This window comes from Orbicella faveolata, unplaced genomic scaffold (assembly GCF_042242905.1).
Source record: "Orbicella faveolata isolate gen_17 unplaced genomic scaffold, um_ofav_v1 contig_2, whole genome shotgun sequence".
NCBI lineage: Eukaryota > Metazoa > Cnidaria > Anthozoa > Scleractinia > Merulinidae > Orbicella > Orbicella faveolata.
The window spans coordinates 30,630,942-30,653,136 of record NW_028301547.1 but is presented as its reverse complement, the minus strand read 5'-3'; the positions used below and the strand labels follow the sequence as shown (position 1 = coordinate 30,653,136).

Genomic DNA, 22,195 nt, shown 5'->3' with positions numbered 1-22,195 from the left:
TGAATTCTAGATATAGAAGCGCTAAATTAAAATACCGTAGTGCAGGACGTTCTTTCCAGCGAACTTCGTCCGCAGGAATTTTTACGGTCAAAATTAAAAATGTTGGTTGTATCGACGGTTAGATCTTCATGCGATTGCGTAAGCTTATTCATTGTCAGAGAAAAGTTTTTCTTCCAAAGATATTTTCCAAAGACGTGAAAAAGAGGTAAGAAAACTGAGTATGCGTCATAATTTGCGTGCGCATAATTTTCGTCATTATTAAAGTTGAATTATGACGCAACTGTAATTACTTAGCTGGACCAAACGTACGTTTTACGACACTTCACCGCGGTGTTCTTGTCTGTGAGAGTTTCGACAGTTAGAGACCAATTTCGATTTATTAAATGTCTTACTTGGCTCCGAGGCTTAGGGGAATAAAACTAAAGAGACCGCCTCGGGTCTAAGGGATGAATAATTAACTTCTTTTTTATTATTAAGCCTCGCGGAGCCAAGTTAGAATTTTAATATATCAAAATTGGCCTATTAACTACAAACATAGCATATTCGGATCAAAATTCCTTTCAGATGAGTGTTTTCCTCCCAAGTTGCTCATTTTTCACAATTCAAAGCACACAATCTTAACGTGGGATGTATTTCTTTTGTTCAAAGCATATTTCTCGTGGCTGTAATGAATTTTAATGTGGGTATATATAAAGAAGTGTAGAATGACACACCCATTTTAGCGTCGGTCGCCGTTGCATTGAAGGCGAGGGCGAAGACATCTTAGTCGCTGTGCTCCCTTCAGGCAAGTGCATATTTTCTTTATTTATTGCCGCCGTTGAATTGAAGGCAAGGGCGAAGATATCTTAGCCGATGTGCTTCCTTCAGGTAAGTCCACATTTTCTCTAGCTAGTTACGTGTTCTAGCTGTTTCCCTCGTCTTTCAATTTGATCATTTAGTGGTAAAATTAAAACTTTCCTTAATGCTGTGGAAGCTTCGAGGTGCATGTGGTTTTCCTTGACACCGAAGACCGTATTTAGGCGAAGTTGAAAAACCGAATAGCAAACATTTCTCTTGTGAGTAACTGAATGATTATTTTTAATAAAATGTTTGTTTACGGCTTGATAATCTGCTTGGTTTGCCGTTTGACTTGTCATTCGCAATTTGTTTCGTCACCTCGGAGCGCTACCACGCACACTCTTTTTAACTGTTATAAAAACAGAAAATTCCAACCGCCTTTGCTCTGATACGAAGAGAACAGTTATGTAGTTATATCAAAACCTATAACTAATCTTCAGTTCGTTCCCACTGCAGTGCACCACGTGCACTTTGTTGGTAGTCGTTTAAACGTGTTATTCCACATTTTGAGGGAGTTTTGTTAAGTGCAAGGCCGATAGATGTCCGTTAACTGATACTAATACTCATTCAAGTCCGTTTTGCTTGAGTTAACACGCGAAAAACTTAACCAGGACTTTCCTGTTTTTTCACAAGAATTGATCAGAGGCAGCGAAGTTGTATCCAAAGGAATTGAATTGGAGTGACAGGCGTCATTCGCCAATTCAAATGAAGTGTAGCACGACCAGCTATGGACTCCTGGCAAGTTTCATGTTGACGACAACTCCGTTGAAGTTCAGATAAGTGAATCACAGTTGTCGCTAGATTTCATTTAATATAATCCTTTGAAGTTTTGCAGCTAAGTCCAGTTTAGGGGCATTCAGACGTAACATTAGAAGCGGTTTGCAATTTAATAAAGAATGTGATCGATTTCAAAATGAGTGCATGTCGCTGGTAATTTTGTATACCTTGGTGTTGAATGTTTCGTAATTTTAATGGACTAGTCTCGTGTTTGGACGTATTTTTGCTTAAAATTAACCCACAGACAAAATTGACACGTATTATTTATTTCGTACTATAAGTTAAAACATTTTTCATTTATCTTACAAATACAGGAAATCGAGTACCGAGTCTAAGATCTTACGATTTGGTGGCACTAAAGTTTTACTGTTTTTTTTTTTTTTACATAGTCCATTCGTAGAATGCTTCAGTTTATCGTTCAGCGATCGTGTTTTTCTGTTTTAAAAAACCTTTTTTGAAATCCATAGCAAGAATCTAAGAACTTCTAACTTATTGACTACACTGGCAAATTCGTTTATTAATTCTAAAAAAAAAAATTATCTGAGCTGAAGCCAACTGACGAACCTGTAGGCGTAGTTCAATGAGAAAAATGAACAAAAAATAGAAAAAATTCTCAGCGCAGGAAAAGATTTGCAAGCTCGTTAGGCTAGCTATATTGTTATTTGTTCGCCAACATGAGAGCAGTTGGCTTTTGAAACAAAGAGTTGTTTGGTTGTAGAAAGTTAAATTCAAAACAATTGACGTCAATGTCTGCAAGCAGTGAATATTGCTCTTTATCTCTGATCCGTTGACAGAAAAACTTATTGCCAAAATGTTGTCATGGAAATCAAACGCAGATGAATCCGATGGATTGACCACACACTTTCCAAGGTTGCCTAGAGATGGACACCAACTGCCAACAGCAAACCTGGGTGGCCAAAAACAACCTGACGCTTGCCATGAGCTCAATGAGCAACGACATATCGTACAAAATAGAGATAAATGTAGATGGATTGTGGCTGCTTAGTGTCCCACAGAGAACGAAGAGGATCAATCAAAAAAGTAAGTAAATCTCGTTATCAACCTTGCAGCAAGTCTTTTATCGTAAATGGCGGCTATCCTTCATTATAAACTCATTCTTACACTACCAAGTTGAATAGAAATACATGAAAGATGAAGAGTTGTTCCAAATCGATTGTTTTAATTTGAGAGGACCATTTATTATGGTTCAACTTTCTGACCACAACATGCGAACAGGTTTTTGGGGTGAGCAAGTTATCTGACCATAAAATAATCATAAGTAAACCTAGGTGATTAGATAACTTAAGATGCTGCCGTTTGCTCTGCTATCTCCAGGATGACCAAAGATGTGTTAAAGGACAGTTCACGAGTTTCTGGATTTATTCATCAACCTTAATTATTTGAATTTCATCAACGTTAACTGAATTCTGGATGGCAGTGTGCAGAGCTTCACTTCTGGCGTACGATCGATGACTATTGGAAAAACATCTCATCTCAGATAAGTAGATAATGGTATTCCTATCTTTACACTCCAAAAGTGTTAAAAATCGTGATTCCGATTGTAAAATTGATAGATTTTCAAGTTTCGTGCCATTGCTGCATATAAGCGTACAGTTGTCTTGTTGTCCACAAAATGCCATAATTTATATCAGTACAATACACGTTTACTGTATTATGTTCGATAATAATTATAATGAGACTACCATTTGTTTGGAAGGACTTTGGGTCGAACTTTTGTAGGCTCAGATCATTTTCGCCTGGGGGGTGGAGTTATTATGTAAAGGAATTGAACATCTTGCACTTTTCTTTTCATGTTACGTTCTTGGAATTAAGCGTCTGAAAACGTTTAGGTGAAGAGGAGAATACCTCGACGTAAATAGTCATAAAAAGATTCTTTAATAATCATTAAATCCAATTTTAATAGCTAACTTATATTATTAACCAACTTAGAAAGCATTATCCTGGATTCTTAGAAGCGCGAACAATACAACCCATCATTCTATTTCATTTTTGAAGAAAATGCTAAAATTCGAAAACACATCAAAACACTACTGTTTTCTGCATTTACATAGTTATCAACTGTATCTGACGCTGCTGTAAATTTTTTAGTTGACAAGGTAGTGTTGATTAAATATTCTTTTTTCTCTGTCTCTCTCGCTCCATGCGGCTGATATATCATCGTTGACAGAAAGGGCAGCCATCTTGGATCGCAATGTACTGTTGGACTCTGGCACAAGTTGACTATTGGAAACATCAAATCTCAGATAAGTACATTATTTCTACTCTCGTTAACTTTTAACAATTTCAGTGTAAGAATTATGGAAATCTCAGAAACTGATTAACTAGAAGATATGGTCTTGATGAAGAAGCAAATTCTTAGAATTAATATTAACAACAATATGAGAAAATCAGTAACGAGAATATACATTTTTGAGCATGGGATGTACTTAAGAGTTACCACTTTGAAAAACTAAATTCTCAGAGTTAACATTTAAAACAATATGAGAAAACATTTTGAGCATGGGACGTGTTAAAAGTTACCACTCAGTTCGTTATGCTGAAGGTCAACCTGAAACTATCGAATATTATTTCTCGCAATTCTTGTTTTTTTCAAGGTATTGATGAAGACCATAACCAAAAGTTGCGGAAATGCAGATAAGAGAAAAAATATTTTGCTTAATTGAAATCAATGGTGGTTTCTTTTCGAGAAAAATTTAAATGAAGAGGAAGGGGTAGTAATTAAGACATGACCACGGCTTGTCAATAAAATCAACTCGTGAATGCTCACAAGTTTTCCCATTAAGCCCGAGATGAATGATACATGGAATTGTTGTTTTGCGTGGATGCATCCTTTACATTTGAGCAATATTCTCGAGAATATAAAGTGAAGTATCTTACTTGAAAGGTTTTAATCTTCCAGTTCGTCACTTCTCACACATCGCAAACTACTTGTAAGAGTGCTGTTTGAGTACAACCGTATTAAAATTACTTTTAAAATTTAAAATAAGATCGCTCTAGAAAGGGCTTCTTCTGTTTTGTTTGTGTTTCTGTCGAGTAAAGAAGGATTCTGAATCTTCACAAAAATTTTGGAAAGGCTGTTTTGTTTTTGTCGAGTAAAGAAGGTTTTGAATCTTGAAAAAAATCATGGGCACAGCTAGTCAGACATCCGGACTACAATAGATCGTTTTTATTGTCATGTCATAAAAAAAACAAACAAACAAGAAAATGCGATCTTATAGAAGATAAATAAAGAAGGCACCTGCGGTTTTAGGTCTATGCGCTATCCCAGACTTCAGATATTCGCGTAAATGGTTTGCACAAATTTACAGAGCCCAGTATGGTGCCGCCATATTGGTCTACCTACGTGGTGCACCAATAAGCGAATCTTTGTTTACAATATTTGCTCCATAAGTGATACAGTTTCTGATGGATCTACCAAAACACTAGTTCTGAATATTGAAAGGACATAGCACGATCAACTGTGTCAAGGAATTTGAACTCGATGTATTGCATACTTTTTGAGCGAGGCGGGTTTAAAAGCTCAAAATTTTACGAAGAATGTATAAGCTCATTAGCGCCTCCGCCACCGAGAAATTTTGTAGTTTTTGAAAGCCAATTTCTCCTCGAATATTACACTCAAAGAGCCAAAAGCTTCACCAGTTACTAAGTCTCCCACACTCTTTAAATTGTTGCAGTCAATTCGTGTCTAGCGTGATACCTTCTCCGTGCAAAGTGGTATGTTAATGAGGAAAAATGTCGGCAACGAAGTCAGCAAAGATTCGCCAATATGGCGGCCGGAAAATAGTGCGATAATCTGGAGCTTACTTGGTTATCTAGGCCACTGTTTGCCAGCACTGCACAAACCTATAAATTGACACTTTACTACTACTTTTTTATTGCACGAAGGGCTAACAATCACGAGATAAGTATATATTTTTCGACAAACGCGATCGTAGCTTTATGTCTCGCACTGCCATAACTCTAAAATTCAAAGTGCATTTGTTTCCAAACGTAGGACGTTATTCTGCTGAAATTTTGCGAAGATATATACTTTTCGCACCTCTTATGCCTGATGAGGATAGATAGGGGAGGTATTACCTCCAATCAATCCAATAGGAATGCAGGGCGTGGTTATACACCAGCTGGTCAGAGTTGGGGACTCAGCTCATCATTTTCGGGAGGTACTTCCTCATTTCATTTTCAATTAACGCCAAACTATAAATTAACGATCTACAGTTGCAACATGAGAAGAAGTCAAATCTTCTTCTAAATGTGTGTGCTCCCGTTTTTCTTTTCAGGTTTCAACCAATTTCCTTCAGGTAGCCACACTGGAGGGTAAGTTTTACAGAAATCTTCATTTGCTGCCAGCCCTCTGCTTTAATGCACCATTACCACTATACTGAGGTCATTTTTTCATCCTATTTTGTTAACTTTTACGACAGAGATGACAATGAGAACTGTGTGGTTTGTACCTGTGGGCAACCTGCAACAACATTAACTGTAAAGAAAGATGGACCTAACAAAGGTAAGTAACATGAACACTAGTTCCAGTAGCATATAGATATATGAAGTGGCTCGCAGGAACCCATAAAACAGTGAAAGTCTATCCCATGCTAGGAGAGATCAGTAGAAGTTAATCTTAAATGGCATACTGGTTCTGATTAGCGCCAGGTTCTTTGCATGGAGCAACATACAATGTTATTATTGTATGAATATTGCTACTCCATTTTGGCAAGATGTTAGTCTGTCAGATTATCCTGGCAGTTTGTCTGGTTGCCCTACAAATTTGTTGTTACTCATTTTATGGGCGAATCTTAACTGACGTCTTTGTTTACATTTTTCCTCATTAACATACGACTTTGCGCATAGAGGGCATCATGCTAGACACGATTTTACTAAGAAAACTTAAAGAGCTTGTGAAACTTAGTAAGTGGTGAAATTTTTGGCTCTTTGGGTGTATTATTCGAGGAGAGATTGACTTTCAAAAACATCAAAATTTCTGGATGGCAAAAGCGCTAATGAGCTCATACATTCTTTGTAAAATTTTGAGCTTTTAAACCCTCGTCGCACAAAAAGTATTCAATACATCGCGCTCAAATTCCTTGGGATAGTTAATCGTGCTGTGCCCTTTCAATATTCAGTATTAATCTCTTTGTGGCTCCATCAGAAACTGTATCGCTTATGGTAATGAGGCAAATGTTGTAAACAAAGATTCTCCTATACACCTGGGTAGAGAGAGGCACAGAGGGTAAATTGCATTGCTCAAGGAACACATTACAGCAAACCCAGTCAGTGCTCAAACCTGACACTCTTTGCAAAGAGTGCGATGGCTAACCTTCAGTAAAACTGAAAGGGACGTCATGTATTTGTCGCATAAGAAGGTTACCTTGATCAGGGAAGAAATAACAGTGCTGGTTTGATTTTAATTATTTACATTCAGGTGGACCGTTTTATAAATGTCCAAACAGAGATAATGGCTGTGGATTTTTCTTGTGGGCTGATGACGATTCAGGGAGTTCATCGTCATCATTTGGCCAAACTGCGCCTCTAATGACATCCAATAACTTCAACAGGAATAATGCAGGTACATGATCACTGTTGGTTGGTCCAGAGTTTTTTGTGCGAATTGAAGCTTTTTTCTATAAAAAAATTACTATCAAATAAACATTTTACGATAACTGCAGAAATTCTCGCGCGCGCATTGGCTAATCTTCATCGTCAATATGCGGACAGACACATGAATTTATAATTTATGCGATGCGTCAACGAGCGAGAGCGGACAATTTGACAATCTGTTATCTAAAAAACAGATTGACGTCAGTTTTTCATACGTCTGTCCTGTTATTGACAATGAATTTCATCATAACATTGTCAAAGTAGTCTGCGGATCCACGAGGCGATAGCCTCGTGGATCCACAGCTGCTTTGACAATGTTATGACGAAATTCATCGTCAATAACAAGACAGACGCATGACGTCAATTTGTTAAGTTTAACCAAAGTGGATAACACGATGAGCTAACGGTTAGATTATCACACGTCTGATTTGGCAGTCTAGGTTTGAGTGCTGGCAGGGGTCAGGATATTGTGTTCTTGGTGAAGGCAATGTAAGTTCCCCTGTGTGTTACTCCCACAATTCATTCCCTCTATTAAGGTGAAAATGGAAAATGTCTGCTTTTGAAAGTGCTCTTGTGTCTACATTGGGATCTTCTACTAATAAGTAAACTTTTCCTTACTTTAGGATTCAACTCTGGAAGAAACACAACTTTTACTGGAGTCAGGTGAGATACGATTTTTGATTAGACCATTTATACACGGGAAGTCAACACAAAATCTGTTCTGTGTCGTTTTTTTCTTTTTTTCTCACAAACTGCCTCATAATGTTTCTTTCATTGCAGTGGATCAATGAGAACAGACAGCTCTAATCCCTCTTGTCGCTGTAGCGTACCAGCTGTAAGGTATTACATTACACACTTAATATCTTTAGTTGTAGCTTACAACTACATGCATATGCGAACGTTCTCTGTTATGAAATACTGATCAACACATCGCCAATTGGACTACTAGTAATAAAGTAAGTAGTCTGGATAATTTATAGCAATTTGGCACGACGACAGATTAAAAATAGAGGTTTAAAGAGATTTGAGCAACATTTTCTTAAGAAAGCTTTTACTCTATTTTCACAGCAGCCTCACAATCATGCAAGTCCATCCATTAGCTTGTTGTATTCAAGTACCAATACTTGCAAGACATAACCAAAACTAACTTTCATTAAATTTGTCAGCCGCACAGTTTCCAAGGAAGGACCGAACAAGGGCCGGCCATTTTACTGTTGTGCTAAGCCGAGAGGGCAGGGTTGCGATTTCTTTGAATGGGGGGACACGTCATCAGCTGGCAGTAACGCATTCCAAACAGGACGATCAGCACCAACAAACAGTGGAGCGACAAAGAAAAGAAAGTGCGGCCTTTGCCACCAGGAAGGTAGGGATTTCTTTAATTTTGTTCAAAGAATTTTGCCTCTGCTCCAAAAACAGTGCTTGATTGGTAATAAAGAATTTCTGGCAACCTCAACAGTGGTAACTTTGTGAAAGTTAGAGTGGAAAGACTTGAAAGTGCCTGAACTTCATTTATCTTATAAAAGCAATGAAGAGGCAAAGTGTATTAGCAAACAAAAGCTGTTGCTTCAGTATTTTTTTCCTTATTTGCAGGTCACACCAAGAGGACCTGCCCCATGAACAGATAACACACAGCCGGAGTAGATATTCTGTCGCTAATAATATTGATCTGTTAACGCACAATGCAAATAAATTCTTTTACATCTCATGTCTCTGACATGTGGGATGCCTCGATGAGTTCTTAGAACATTTCAGCTGTGGCTCAAAGCTTGATTCCACGTTTTACATCTTACTTTTATTACAATGTACATCCTGTAACTTCATGAAAGCACCAAGGACACTTATCAAATATGCATTATGCTTCAATGTACTTGCATTTCAATTATTTTAATGAAAACCATGTCTTATTGAACAATGAAAAAATGAGACGTACAAACTGGAGTATTCTTTTGTCTAGGATGAAAAATAAGTCGAGAATTCGGTTTATTGCTGATGCAGGTTAACCAGCAATCTGTACGTACTAATAACACCTCGACGATGTTCCAATCTTACCTTAGGGACGAGGATTTTATTGCGAGCAAGCTCTATTTATGTCAGTCATGTGTCACGGTTGTATTAAAATGACATTCCTTTTTTTGGCAGATCCAAATAATGCAGGTCTGATTGTTTTACCCAATGGCTCCCATCTAAATGTTCACTTGACACTGATGATTTAGTACTTAGCACGGTCAGACTTTACCCTGATCTTGGGCTTGTCGAGCCAATCTTTGTACCTTTAGATGGTTCGCAAAACTGGGACTGATTCAACTGTACTCGTCAAACTCTGTCACTCTACTGTGACTGAAATAGATAAGAGTAAGTTTGTCGCACTTGATCTGTTTTTGTTTTTGCAACTGTCAAATTTTAGGTTTATAAATGTGGAGGTCTCCAGCTCTTAAAATTATACGTATTGTAACAACCTCAGTTTCTGGATTAATAGTGATTGTTAATCTTGAGATGTACTCTCAGTCGTAGTTACTCCTGATCATAGGGGTGTACATTCGAGATAAACTTCGGATCAACTTGGGCCTATTCAACATCGTGAAATGAGGGGCTTGCGTCTATTCCATTTGAATATCTGCAGCCTAAGAAATAAGGTGGACGAGCTTCGACTGTTCTGCGAAACACACAAACCTCATGTGCTATCGATAAACGAAACATGGTTGGATGAGTCATTTTCAGACGAAGAAATTTGGCTTCCAGGCTTCAATTTACTGAGGAAAGATAGAAATTGCCATGGGGGTGGATTAGCAGTTTACATCGCTGAACACCTGAGCTTCAATCGACTGGACGAAGCAAATCCCGAACTAATGTGTGCAGATTTAGAAGCAATTTGGTTTGAATTGTCTCAACCGAAATCAAAGAAGCTGTTGGTTGGCTCTATTTACAGATCACCAAATTCGGATATTTCCGCTTTTAATTCGAGTTTGGAAAGACCCTAAACAACCTTAAGAGTATCGGTGCGGAAACGGTACTCATGGGGGACTTAAATGTTGATTTCTCCAAATCAACAACATCTTATAAACACCTTCAACAGATAACCAAGTCATTTTGCCTAAAACAGTTAATCAAAGGATTTACAAGAGTAACGCAGCACACCAGAACTTTAATTGATTTACTTTTCACCTCAAGGCCAGAACTTTATTTCGCCGGTGTTGTACCAGTTGGTTTTTCTGACCATAGTGCTATTTTTGGGGTAAGAAAGCTACACAGGATGAAACGCCCTCCACCAAAAATTATTGAAACGAGAAATTATAAACATTATAATCCAGCATTGTTCCGTGACGACCTAAAACACATCCCATGGGAAATCATCGAACTCGAAGAAACACCAGAGGGTAGTTGGAACGCCTTTGAAGACCTTTTTCTAACAGCTGCCGACAAACACGCACCCATTGTTACGCGTCGCGCCCGTGGATATTCAGTGCCGTGGTTAACAAGCGATCTAAAGAAACTTATGCAAGAGCGTGATTACCACCACAAAAAGGCCCTAAGTACAAACAAAGAACAACATTGGAGCAATTATAAGCGGTTACGCAACACCATAAACACAAAAATGCGTTAAGAAAAAATTGACTATTATGCAAATCAACTGGCGGATGAAAAAGACCCAAAGGTGATGTGGCGAACTTTGCATAAAATCGTCCCCCAAAAAATCAAATCAGTACCTTCAAGCAGTGATGGTCTTACAGCCTCAAGATTCAATGGCTTTTTTACATCGATCGCAAACTCTCTGAGCAGCCATTTTGAACGTTGTACTCTGCCAAAAGTTATGTCAACTAGAGTTGAACAAGACTTTGTCCTTGAAGAGGTGTCATCCGGATTTGTTCAAAAAGAATTGCTCAAAATGAAGTCAACTAAAGCTACTGGCCTCGATGGAATTCCTGCTCGATTACTGAAAGATGCAGCAAATGAAATATCTAGACCAGTCGCCTACCTCATAAATTTAACAATTTCTACCTGTATGATACCATCTGAATGGAAAACTGCGAAGGTAACTCCAATATACAAATCGGGCGATAAGAGCGACCCAAATAATTATCGTCCGATTTCAGTCCTTCCGTTGATTTCTAAAGTAATGGAACGAGCAATTCAATCACAGCTTGTAGCATTTCTAATCAGAAACCATTCCTTGTCAGTGCATCAATCAGGATTCCGTAAGAAACACTCCACTGAAACAGCCACTGTACACTTTGTTGATCACATTTTAGAACAAATGGATAAACAGATGATTACCGGGTCTATTTTTATAGACCTAAAAAAAGCGTTCGATCTCGTTGACCACCTCTGCCTGCTCCACAAACTAGAACATTATGGAATTAGAGGGAAAAGTTTGAAATGGTTCGAAGACTACCTTACAGCTCGATCCCAGAAGGTCAAATACAACCAAGACGAATCATCGAGCTTAACTATTAGTTATGGGGTTCCCCAAGGATCCATACTGGGCCCGATACTATTTGTGATATACATCGATGATCTCCCGCAAAGTCTACTGAAGTCACAAATAGGCATGTATGCCGACGATACTGTTATATATTTCTCTGATTCCTGTCCAGATATCATCAAGCAGGTTCTTCAAAACGATCTTGCCAATGTTGAGAAATGGTTAGTAAGCAACAGGCTGATACTCAATCAGAGTAAAACTAAATGGATGCTGTTTGGAACTAGGCAAAAACTAGAACACTGTCCAGACTATAAAATAGAGCTTCACGGGAAAAACATTGACAGAGTATCAAGCTTCTGTTATTTAGGGGTAACACTAGATGAGAATCTTTCATGGAACGAACATGTAGAATTGATTTGTAAGAGAGTAAGAAAACGTCTCGGCCTGCTGTCACGCATACGACCCTACCTTACTCTAAAAGCTGCTAAATGCGTGTATAATTGTTTAGTTCAGCCGATTTTTGATTACACTAACACGGTATGGGATGGGCTGTCAATCGGTTGCAGTAACAGCTTGCAACGTCTGCAAAACAGAGCAGCACGCATTATACAAAGGAGGGCAACAACCGAAGGATCTTTTAAAATGTTAGGGTGGGTGGATTTGGAAACCCAAAGAAAAGCCCACAAATGCATTTTAGTTTTTAAATGTTTAACTAATTTAGCTCCTCCATATTTGTCGGATTATTTTATTAGAAATTGCAACGTTCATTCTTACAACACGAGGAAAAGGAACGACATGCACTTGCCGAAACCCAAGTTAACGCTAGGGAAAAGGACTTTCAGATACTCTGGTGCGCTTCATTTTAATAATTTACCCACTACAATAAAAGAAGCAACATCGCTCCCCATTTTTAAAAATCTTCTTAGACTTTATTTTAGAGAGTAGTTTTTATTTTAATTTTTTATAATTGTAAACGTTAATCTCTATGTATAGAAATTTAATGTAGTCTTAATTTACGCAGGGCCCCTTTTGATACCAGCCAAGTGCTGATTGGGCCACCCTGCCTAAATAAAGTTGACCTTGACCTTGAATACATCTTCCAACGACTTTCGCATGCGCAACGTAGAATTTCGAGAAATCATTTGGTTGCTACTTACATCCTACACAAATGCAGAGATCTCAATTAGAATGCATAACATTCCGAAAAGTAGCTACTTTTTCGCGCGAAATGGAGTTCTAACCCGCTACCTTTAACATGGAAGCAAAATGTTTCTAAAACATATTTTTGTTCGCAACGTTTATTGTTATTTGGTTATGAATCGGAATACACTGCAAAACGAAGTTACACAAAGATACGCCAGCAATTAATAATTCTGAAAACCATTAAAATTATAATACTTGAAAAAATGTTTGAAAAAAAACCCGAACGTTTTCGACATTATGTGATTGTCATCTTCAATATAATGTCAAACACGTTTGGTTTTTTGCTTTTTTAGTCTGCTAAACATGTTTAGCCTTGTAAAAATTTTTAATCGCAAGTAGATATTATGGACATCACAATACTTCTACATCATGTTTAAAAAGACCAGTTAAATAACAAAAAACCCAAAGGTTAATGTCTCTAGATAAACTGTTGGTGGTGATATCATTTACGAAGTCACTCTTGCGGCAGTCGTGGGATTACAATTTTGTCTTATATTTCGCAGTGTGTCTATGATAGCGTGTCGAATGTGTCTCATCTTCCAGCAGTAAATAACAGGATTCAGAGAGGAATTAAAGAACAACAGGGTCAGTGAGTAAAACCACAGACCATCTAAAGCGGTACTTGGCGCAGAGATCAAACTGGCAACTAGATAATAATAATTTGGCAAACTACAAACTAAAAACACAAGATATACGTAGAATGTACTGACGGCAGATTTTCTCTGCCTCGCAACACTTTCCATTTGGTTATTCTGTGCTACCTGTATTTGCTGGACTTGCATTTGTTTTGCGTGGCGTTGTACAGTGAAATAAATTTTGCAGTAAACAGTTGCTGTAATAATATAGCAAAAACTCATAATGATAATGGTGACGAGCTTGGCGATTTCATTTGAGGCCCAAAGCCAAATTGATGTAAGAAATGCACTAAAAACCCAAATTGAGATCACCACAGCAACAACACGCTTGTGAGTCACAAGTTCCTGATATCTAAGATGAAGATGAATAGCCAAGAATCTGTCGACACTTATGGCCAAAACACTAAAGAACGAAGAGTAAATAAATACGTATGAGGCTTCGTGAAGCAGGGTGCTGGTGGAATCAGCAGGACTGACCATCCGTGGGATATACAAAGGTTGGGTCAGCAAACCAACACAAAGATCAGAAACAGCAAGACTCAGGAGCAATGTTTTCAAAGGCTTTGGTACCAACGTAGTTTTCCTCATCGCGTGTATTGTTAAAATGTTCAACATGATGGCGGTGTAGGCTGAGAAAGCGTTGAACACACAGTTAACGATGACCGATGAGTAGAGTGGGTTAGTTTCGTTCATTGTACAGCTTGAACTTTGAAAAATGAGCGCTGAGCAATGTTACAGTGAAGTTGTACCGTGGGCTGAGTTGTAGACGAGACGGTTTGATCAAAAAATGATGTGGTGTTTGATGCTACTTCCGGTCTAGGATTGAATGATATATACGGGTACTAAACTGGCATCTGTTTTAACGTAAGAAAAAACAACAACAACAAAAAAAACACTTTTCTGTTCATTTTGCGCAACACTATGACAGGAAAACGAAGTTATCTATAGTAAAGTAATGAATGATACTGAACCTAAGGTATAGTTTAGATGTTCAAGTAGAGAATTTTGCGTTTTCCATAAAAGTTGTACGTTATAGAAATGTGCTGAATTTGAATTTTCATAACAACGAACGTCACAAAGCTAGCTTCGCACGCTCTTCTCATTTCTGAAATCGGACTAAGTTCCCTTTTACCCAAAGCAGAAATTGCAATTACCAATCGTTTTGAGCTTGAAGAAGTTAAACTAATATATTAAAATGGAAAATATCTGAAAGTAAGTCGTCATACAAAACCAAATGACTTTTCTAAACAAGCATCCTAATGATGCTCAGCTGGTGACTTGTTTACTTGTTTCACAAATAAACTTCCCTAACGTTATTCCAGTTTAGCTCAAAAACTGTTTTTGTCTTCTGCTCATCTCTTAATTTATTTTATAATACAAATTGATTATTTCTGCAAGAGAAACTATTTGTTCTTAAAGAAGAACGTGAGGAGTAAAGTTCCTTGTTAGTTAATTAAACCTTTCGTGTCGTGTTTCTGTGACAACCTCAGTTGTCTGGGACCTGTCCATTGGTAAATTGCCTCCTTTGAATAGAGTTTTACGGGTCAGAAGTTCATACTATGAGTTAGTTATGGGTGCGTGTATACCTATTAATTAGGAAAACAAGAATTTCGTGCCAAAATGAAAATTATACAAATTAGAAATTCAGCTGCCCTTTTATTTGGTCATTTCTCGTTCGTGTTTTCCGTATTTTACGAATATTTATCTTTGCAAGGGGCGTTCACTTTTGTAAGAAATTGCAAATTGCAATAAAAACGTCGTTTACATTGTCGGTAAGTTTGATTGCCTTATTTAAAACAGGGGAAAAACGCATTTTACACGCAGACCATTTAGTCGCTCGTTTATTACACGCATTCTAATGAAGCTGAGATGGTCAAATATTTCGTTTTAGCCTAACGGGGCAGGCTACGCCGGTTATTTCAATTTTAGTGCAAAAATACTGAATTAATTATTTGAACCTTTAACATAATTGTAGAGCTGCTTTTCGTGACAGGAGTAAATGCCTCATAAAACGTAAAGATGTTTCGTGTTTGTTTGCTTCTACCTGTCATGTCAAACAATAGTCACGGAACATCTGACTGATAAACTGCTTTAAGAAGAGTTATGCGGTTAAACACCAAAAGTTCGACTAAATTATGATATGATAGCCCTTCGTTCATTTATGCTTTATGAAGAAACTGGGAATTAAACACGATGCAATTACCAAATCTCTTCCAGTCTTGTCTATTCAGTTGCGTGCGAAAATTTCACCGTAACTGTAGTTTCCCTCTTCCACAGATCAGACAGGTGCGTGGATAATTGAAGATCTTTTGGTATACTTTTATAACCCTGAAATTCGCAGGACGTCCAACAAAACAAATGCACAACAACGTGTTTGTAGACCCAGATAATACATGCTTGATTGTTAACCTTTAATAGCTTTTAATATATATTTTATTTTAAGAAGTTTTAACAAAGGATCCACCTCCTTAAACTCCCTCTCAGGGTGTCTTTTATTAATCCCTGAATAAAGTCTTGTGTGTATAGTGACTATGTATTGTTTTATCCAATGGCTCCCATCTAATGTTTCACTTTACTAATTACTCACTGATGATTTAGTGCTTTTTACAGTCAGACGTCCTATCTAGATGAACTGTTGCTGGCGATATATCATTTATTAAGTTACACTTCACGCGGTCCTGGGATTACAATTTGTTTAGTTTTGACTTGGAAATATATGTCGCAGTGTGTCTATGATAGCGTGGCGAATGTGTCTCATCTTCCAGCAGTAAATAACAGGATTCAGAGACGAATTAAGGAATGTTAGTGTCCCTGCGTATAGCAACAGATCAGTTAAAGCGGAGCTCTGAGGAGAAATCACACTGAGCTGGCAACCAGAGCGCAATAGGTTGGCAAACAACAAACTAAAAACACGAGAAATACGTAGAATGTACTGACAGCAGATTTTCTCTGCCTCGCAGCACTTTCCATTTGGCTCTTCTGTGCTACTTGTATTTGTTGGGCTTGCATTTGTTTTTTGTGGCGTCGTACAGTGAAATATATTTTGCAATAAGCAATTCCTGTAATAATGAAACAGACCCCGAAAATAATGACAACTGTGACATCGTTTTCATTTTTTGAACTCAAAAACAAAGATAATGGCCCATAAAGTACACTCAAAGTCCAAAATGCGATGACCACAGCAGAAACTCGCTTGTGAGTCACAAGTTCCTGATATCTGAGATGAAGGTGACGGCCAAGACTCTGTCAACACTTATGGCCACAACACTAAAGAATGACGCAACAGTGAATATAATTTGGCCGACGTTAAACGTAATGTGTGTGAAATAAGTAGGATTTACCATCCTTACGATGAACAAAGGTTGAGGGAGTAAACCAACACCAAAATCAGAAACAGCAAGACTCAGGAGTAATGTTTTCAAAGGCTTTGGTAACGACGAAGTTTTCCGCATCGCATAGATTGTTAAAATGTTCAACATGATGGCGGTGTAGGCTGAGAAAGGGTTGAACACACAATTAACGATTACCGATGAGTAGAGTGGGTGAGCTTCATTTATTATACAGCTTTGAAAAAGAGCGCTAAGCGATGTTATGTACGATGAAATTGTACCGTATGCTAATAGGCTGGCCAAGTTACTGAGCAAGAGATAGCTAGGTGAATATTGAAAGATGTATGGTTGGTTTGAGTGCTTTATTACGACTTACCGTCACAGAAAGCGAATAATATTAAAGCTGGCATATCTGTTTTCATGTAAAAATAAATATCAGTTGAAACCAGGTAATCTTTGGCATTCTTGTTTAAATTAATGTGTCAATTTTCGTTTTACGAAAACGAAGATTTTAGTAAAATGATATGTGCTTTTCAAGGTTTATTGGAAAAATTGAAAGTCTGGTTTTGCGTTTCTCATTAAAATGGAAGTTAGCAAAAGGTGTTGAATTTTAATTTTAATTTTCATAACAACGAGGCGAACTGTTTGTGTAAGTCAACTTGCCACCATTATCCCAAGTTCGTACAAAAATAATTTTCAACACTTTTTATTCTTTTTGCCTACCCCTCATTCCCTAAGTTTTATCATGATACAAATGAACACTTCCTGCGAGACAAGTCATTTTTGTAAAAAGCATTTCGTGATGAGTAAAGTTCGTTTTTCATTAGTTCATCATGTTTTTATGTGCCATATGTTTTTGTGACAGCCTTTGTTGTCTGTGACCAGTCCTTTTGAAACCTGATTAGCTGCTTTGACTGGGGTTTGACGCATGAAGACAGATGAGTCGGTATTATTTAGCCAGCAGGAGTTACGAATAGACACAAAAAGTAAACAAGGAAAAACAGCAAACAAGCAAATTCCCTGCGGAAATTGGAATCGAACCTTACCAATTTAGACGCTCTTAGAAAAACTTTCCAAGCATATTTTCGCGCCAAATAGAGATTATTGTGATCATAATTTCCAAATATTTTTTCGGAACACGCGAAATCTTTTCAAAGTTGGGAAATATCACTCGGATATTCCCCAATATTCAGTCACATCACGAGTTTAGACCAATCACCTGCAAGCGAAAATATTTGATGGATTATAATGCATGACAACGTCGAAAATGTCATTAGTATGCGAAACATTCTAAAACATAAAAGGAAAATATTTCTTAAACACATTTAGGGGGACATTACCCTTTTGCAACGTTATTTTATTTGGTTACGAATTTAGAGGAAGAAACGAAGAAAAAAAGATGAGCCAGCTATAAATTATTCTTAGAAACATAAGCTGGTTATAATCTTTTTACATATCATCTGTGCAAACATACTATAGTTCAATTGATGAACTTACAATATGGAAATTATCTTTACTGACTTCCTCATTAATTTGTATTGCTAATCGTATGAATGCGAGTGGAATTAAGGATTTACACTACAACTGATATTTCAAAATTCTCTCAAAAGTGCACGAGCCTTTAGGCGAGTGTGATTTGAAAGAATTTTAAAATATCACGAGTAGTGTAAATCCTTAATTGCTCGAGCTCATTTATTATACAAGTGGGAAATTGCGAACGAGCGCGCGTTAATTTGGCCTGCTCTCAGCCGATCACAATGAGCTAATTTTCTCAGTTATATAATACATTGTGAAATTAGCTCGGATAACAGGTTGCTCTGCAGTACAATATCCTCCCTAAGATGGTAAGAGAAGAGAAGAGAAGAGAAGAGAAGAGAAGTGAAGAGGAGAGAAGAAAAGAGAAGAGAAGAGAAGAGAAGAAAAGAGAAGAGAAGAAAAGAGAAGAGAAGAAAAGAGAAGAGAAGAGAAGAGAATAGAAGAGAAGAGAAGAGAAGAAAAGAAAAGAAAAGAAAAGAGAAGAGAAGAAAAGAGAAGAGAAGAGAAGAGAAGAGAAGAAAATAGAAGAGAAGAGGAGAGAAGAGAAGAGAAGAGAAAAGAAGAGCCTTTTCTTTAAGTCCCATCATCAGGACCTTTAATGAAAGGTAGAAACAAGAAGTACATATTATATATAAACACAGAAGCCGCTACGTCCTGCTGCTCACTATACAAGATCTTCGCGTCTTACTCGTAATTTATATTTTGCAAACTCGTTCATTGATGTTTTGCAAACTCGTTCCATGGCCCTGGAGTAGTTTCATATAGATTTTTCCTTTCACGGTCGTCTCCAATCGGTGTTTCTCAGTAATTCTGGTTCTTTCGTGTATGCCGGTGTAACATCAGTTCAAATACAACGTAATGATGTTCAAATGCAGCTAGTGTGTCTTACAGTTACGAATAAGCGAGTAACTGATTTGCATACAGTACTCCGCTACAATTGCGCCTGGTGATTTGCTGATTGATAAGACTTCCGATTACGAGTGAGCGAATGACTGATTTGCATACAGTACTCCGCTGCAATTGCTCCTGGTGATTTTCTGATTGATAAGACTTCCGATTACGAGTGAGCGAGTGACTGATTTGCATACAGTACTCCGCTACAATCATCATCATCATCATCATCATCATCATCATCATCACCATCATCATTATCTCGACAACAATTCAAAACCGTTGCGTAGGCAATATTTCATTTTTTTGTAATTTAGATGTCATTTGCATTCTTTTAAGTTTATTTTTTCACACGCCTATGGTATTTTAGTTTCTAAATTTTTTCACTCTTTTGGTATTTACTTCTATTCGCACAGAAACATATTTTATTCGTTAAAGACCATAGACTGATGGCCCGAAAAGTTCCAGGACTTTCGAGAAACAGATCCCTGACTACAGTAAGTTAACCTGGCTTCAGCTTGCGATCCAATCGAAAACCAGTACCTGGGCAGCGGCCAGCTTCTTAAAAAAACGTGTGCCAGACAAGCTTTAAACCTGAGCCCGCGATATCGTCACGTGATACTGGTGAGCGGATACTTTGTTTTGACAGTTGTCAATAGACCATAACATGGATTTCTAATATCAAAGATGTAGCTGTAAACCAAGGCTGCATGTTTCGGTCAACCTGCCAGAGTATGGCCGCCATGTTGCGCCTGCGTCGTCGTCTTACGTAGGCGCCCATGCATGAGCAAACCGCTAGCCATGATGACCATGAAAAAAAAAAAAGCGATTCACGGTTTCCTATGAGTATGGTGCTCCGCTTGCTGGCCCTTCGTGCCGCCGGAGCCCTGCTATAAAGTTACTCTAACAGCAGTGCCATTTTGTTCGATCATTGTCCAGTTACAATTTTGTTCAGTTTTGTCTTAGAAATATGCCTCGCAATGTGTTTATGATAGCGCGTCGAATGTGTCTCATCTTCCAGCAGTAAATAACAGGATTCAGAGAGGAATTGAGGAAAAAGAGGGTCAGTGAGTAAAAAAGCAAGCCATTTAAAGCTGAACTTTGCGGACATATCAAACGGGCGACCCGAGCGCAAAAAAAGTCTGGCAAACAACAAACTAAAAACATGAGATATACGTATAAAGTATTGACAGCAGACTTTCTCTGCCATGCAGCACTTTCTATTTGGCTGTTCTGTGCTACCTGTATCTGTTGGCAATGAATTTGGTCTGAATGGCGTCGTACAGTAAAATAAATTCTGCAATAAATAAGTCCCGTAATAATATAGCCAACACTTTGGGTGATGAGGTCGACGAGCAGGATGCCATCAAGGGGGATCCAAAACCCGATTGATGTAAGAAAAGCGCTAAAAACCCAAATTGAGATCACCACAGCTACAACACGCTTGTGAGTCACAAGTTCCTGATATCTGAGATGAAGATGAACGGCCAGGAACCTGTCGACACTTATGGCCACAACACTAAAGAATGAAGCACTAACAAATAAAGGTGAGATCATGTTAAACGCGGTGTTTGTGAAATAGGCAGGATTGGCCATTACAGCGATGTACGAAGGTTGAATCAGTAAACCAACACCAAGATCAGAAACAGCAAGACTCAGGAGCAATGTTCTCAAAGGCTTTGGCAACGACGAAGTTTTTATCATCGCGTGTATTGTTAAAATGTTCAACATGATGGCGGTGTAGGCTGAGAAAGCGTTGAACACACAGTTAACGACGTACGTTGAGTAAAGTGGGTCAGCTTCGTTCATTTTACAACTTGAACTTTGAAAAAGAGCACCGAGCAATGTTTTAGTGAACTTGTAGTATGGACTGAGTTGAACATGAGATGGTTTGATCGTAAACGATGCAATGTTGGTTTAAGTCCTTTATTAACAAAACAATTCCCGCCTAATGAATACGGGTAATAAACAAATATCTATTTTCATGCAAAAATAAATGTCAGTATAAAACAGGTAAGCGATTGACATTTTTGTTTAACCTAATAACTTAATTTTCGTTTTGTGCATCGCTATTGCCAAGAAAACGAAAATAGCTAGTAAAGTGATAAGTAATACTCAACTTAAGGTATATTTTAGACGTTCAAGTGGAAAAATGGAGAGTCTAACTTTGCATTTCCCATAAAAATGTGAGTTACAAAAAGATGTTGATTATGAACTTGAATTTCCATAACAACAAATGTCATGATTCTTCACCAAGTTTACTTTCGCCTGAAGCAGAAAAAAGATTTTTGTATATAGTTGCATTTCACAGAGAGAAATGTTAAATTTCAATAGACCTTATTATGGTTTTGGAAGCCATCTTAATGGGTAGATAACACGCGTCAGATTTACAGTGTTTGAGAGCGAATCCGATGTAAAATAATTTCTGAACAATTCATGAATAGCAAACTTAAGATACTGGGCAAAGAATTGCATTCACCAAATCTGAGATATGTAGCTATGGTAAAAAAACGCCAACTCCGTTTTTAATTTTATTAAATTTGTTTTTGCAAGTTCGCAGGAAAAAAATATTATAGACAAATGATTGGAAAAGTGAAACTGAACTTGACTGGGCGCTGCTACACCCTCAAATTGTTTTGTTTGTTTTGTGAGATAAATGTGCGGGTGTTTACATGTACAGTTATTTTGAGGCTACAGTGTTTCCATTTAACACGTAAGATAGCTTACAGATTAATAGATTAGCCTAATTTTATTTTTTCAAAGAGTAATGCTGTTTCAACAGCACAGCATCAAATGATTCGTTCAATAACAAGAGTCGTCAGACTTCTAGGCTGCAAATTTGTTGAACCTGTCTATCTGAAAATTAATTAACTGCTTTCAAACGCGAGTTTTAGTGATGCGGGCAGAAGGTTGGACCAAATTACAGGCTATAAATTAAGTGCAGTTCAAGG

General features: G+C 37.7%; 3 protein-coding genes and 1 pseudogene across 3 annotated transcripts; 1 reads left to right on the top strand and 3 right to left on the bottom strand.

Moving 5' to 3' along the window:
- Window positions 1-5,686: 5,686 nt before the first annotated feature.
- Window positions 5,687-8,935, top strand: LOC149112806 (DNA topoisomerase 3-alpha-like). The gene is made up of 8 exons (XM_089289377.1): window positions 5,687-5,795; window positions 5,913-5,949; window positions 6,057-6,139; window positions 7,055-7,198; window positions 7,854-7,893; window positions 8,011-8,070; window positions 8,397-8,593; window positions 8,821-8,935. The coding sequence occupies exons 1-8, from the start codon at window positions 5,687-5,689 to the stop codon at window positions 8,853-8,855; spliced, it is 705 nt and encodes a 234-aa protein (XP_089145503.1). The 3' UTR covers window positions 8,856-8,935.
- Window positions 8,936-12,932: 3,997 nt separating this feature from the next.
- On the bottom strand, window positions 12,933-14,592 carry LOC149112805 (adenosine receptor A2b-like). Its single transcript, XM_089288626.1, has one exon. It carries the CDS (start codon window positions 14,179-14,181, stop codon window positions 13,300-13,302), a length of 882 nt encoding a protein of 293 aa, XP_089144752.1. The 5' UTR covers window positions 14,182-14,592; the 3' UTR covers window positions 12,933-13,299.
- Window positions 14,593-15,861: 1,269 nt separating this feature from the next.
- LOC149112804 (adenosine receptor A3-like) lies at window positions 15,862-17,547 on the bottom strand (annotated as a pseudogene).
- Window positions 17,548-19,499: 1,952 nt separating this feature from the next.
- On the bottom strand, window positions 19,500-21,078 carry LOC149112803 (beta-4C adrenergic receptor-like). The gene has a single exon (XM_089289816.1). It carries the CDS (start codon window positions 21,051-21,053, stop codon window positions 20,196-20,198), a length of 858 nt encoding a protein of 285 aa, XP_089145942.1. The 5' UTR covers window positions 21,054-21,078; the 3' UTR covers window positions 19,500-20,195.
- Window positions 21,079-22,195: the final 1,117 nt, after the last annotated feature.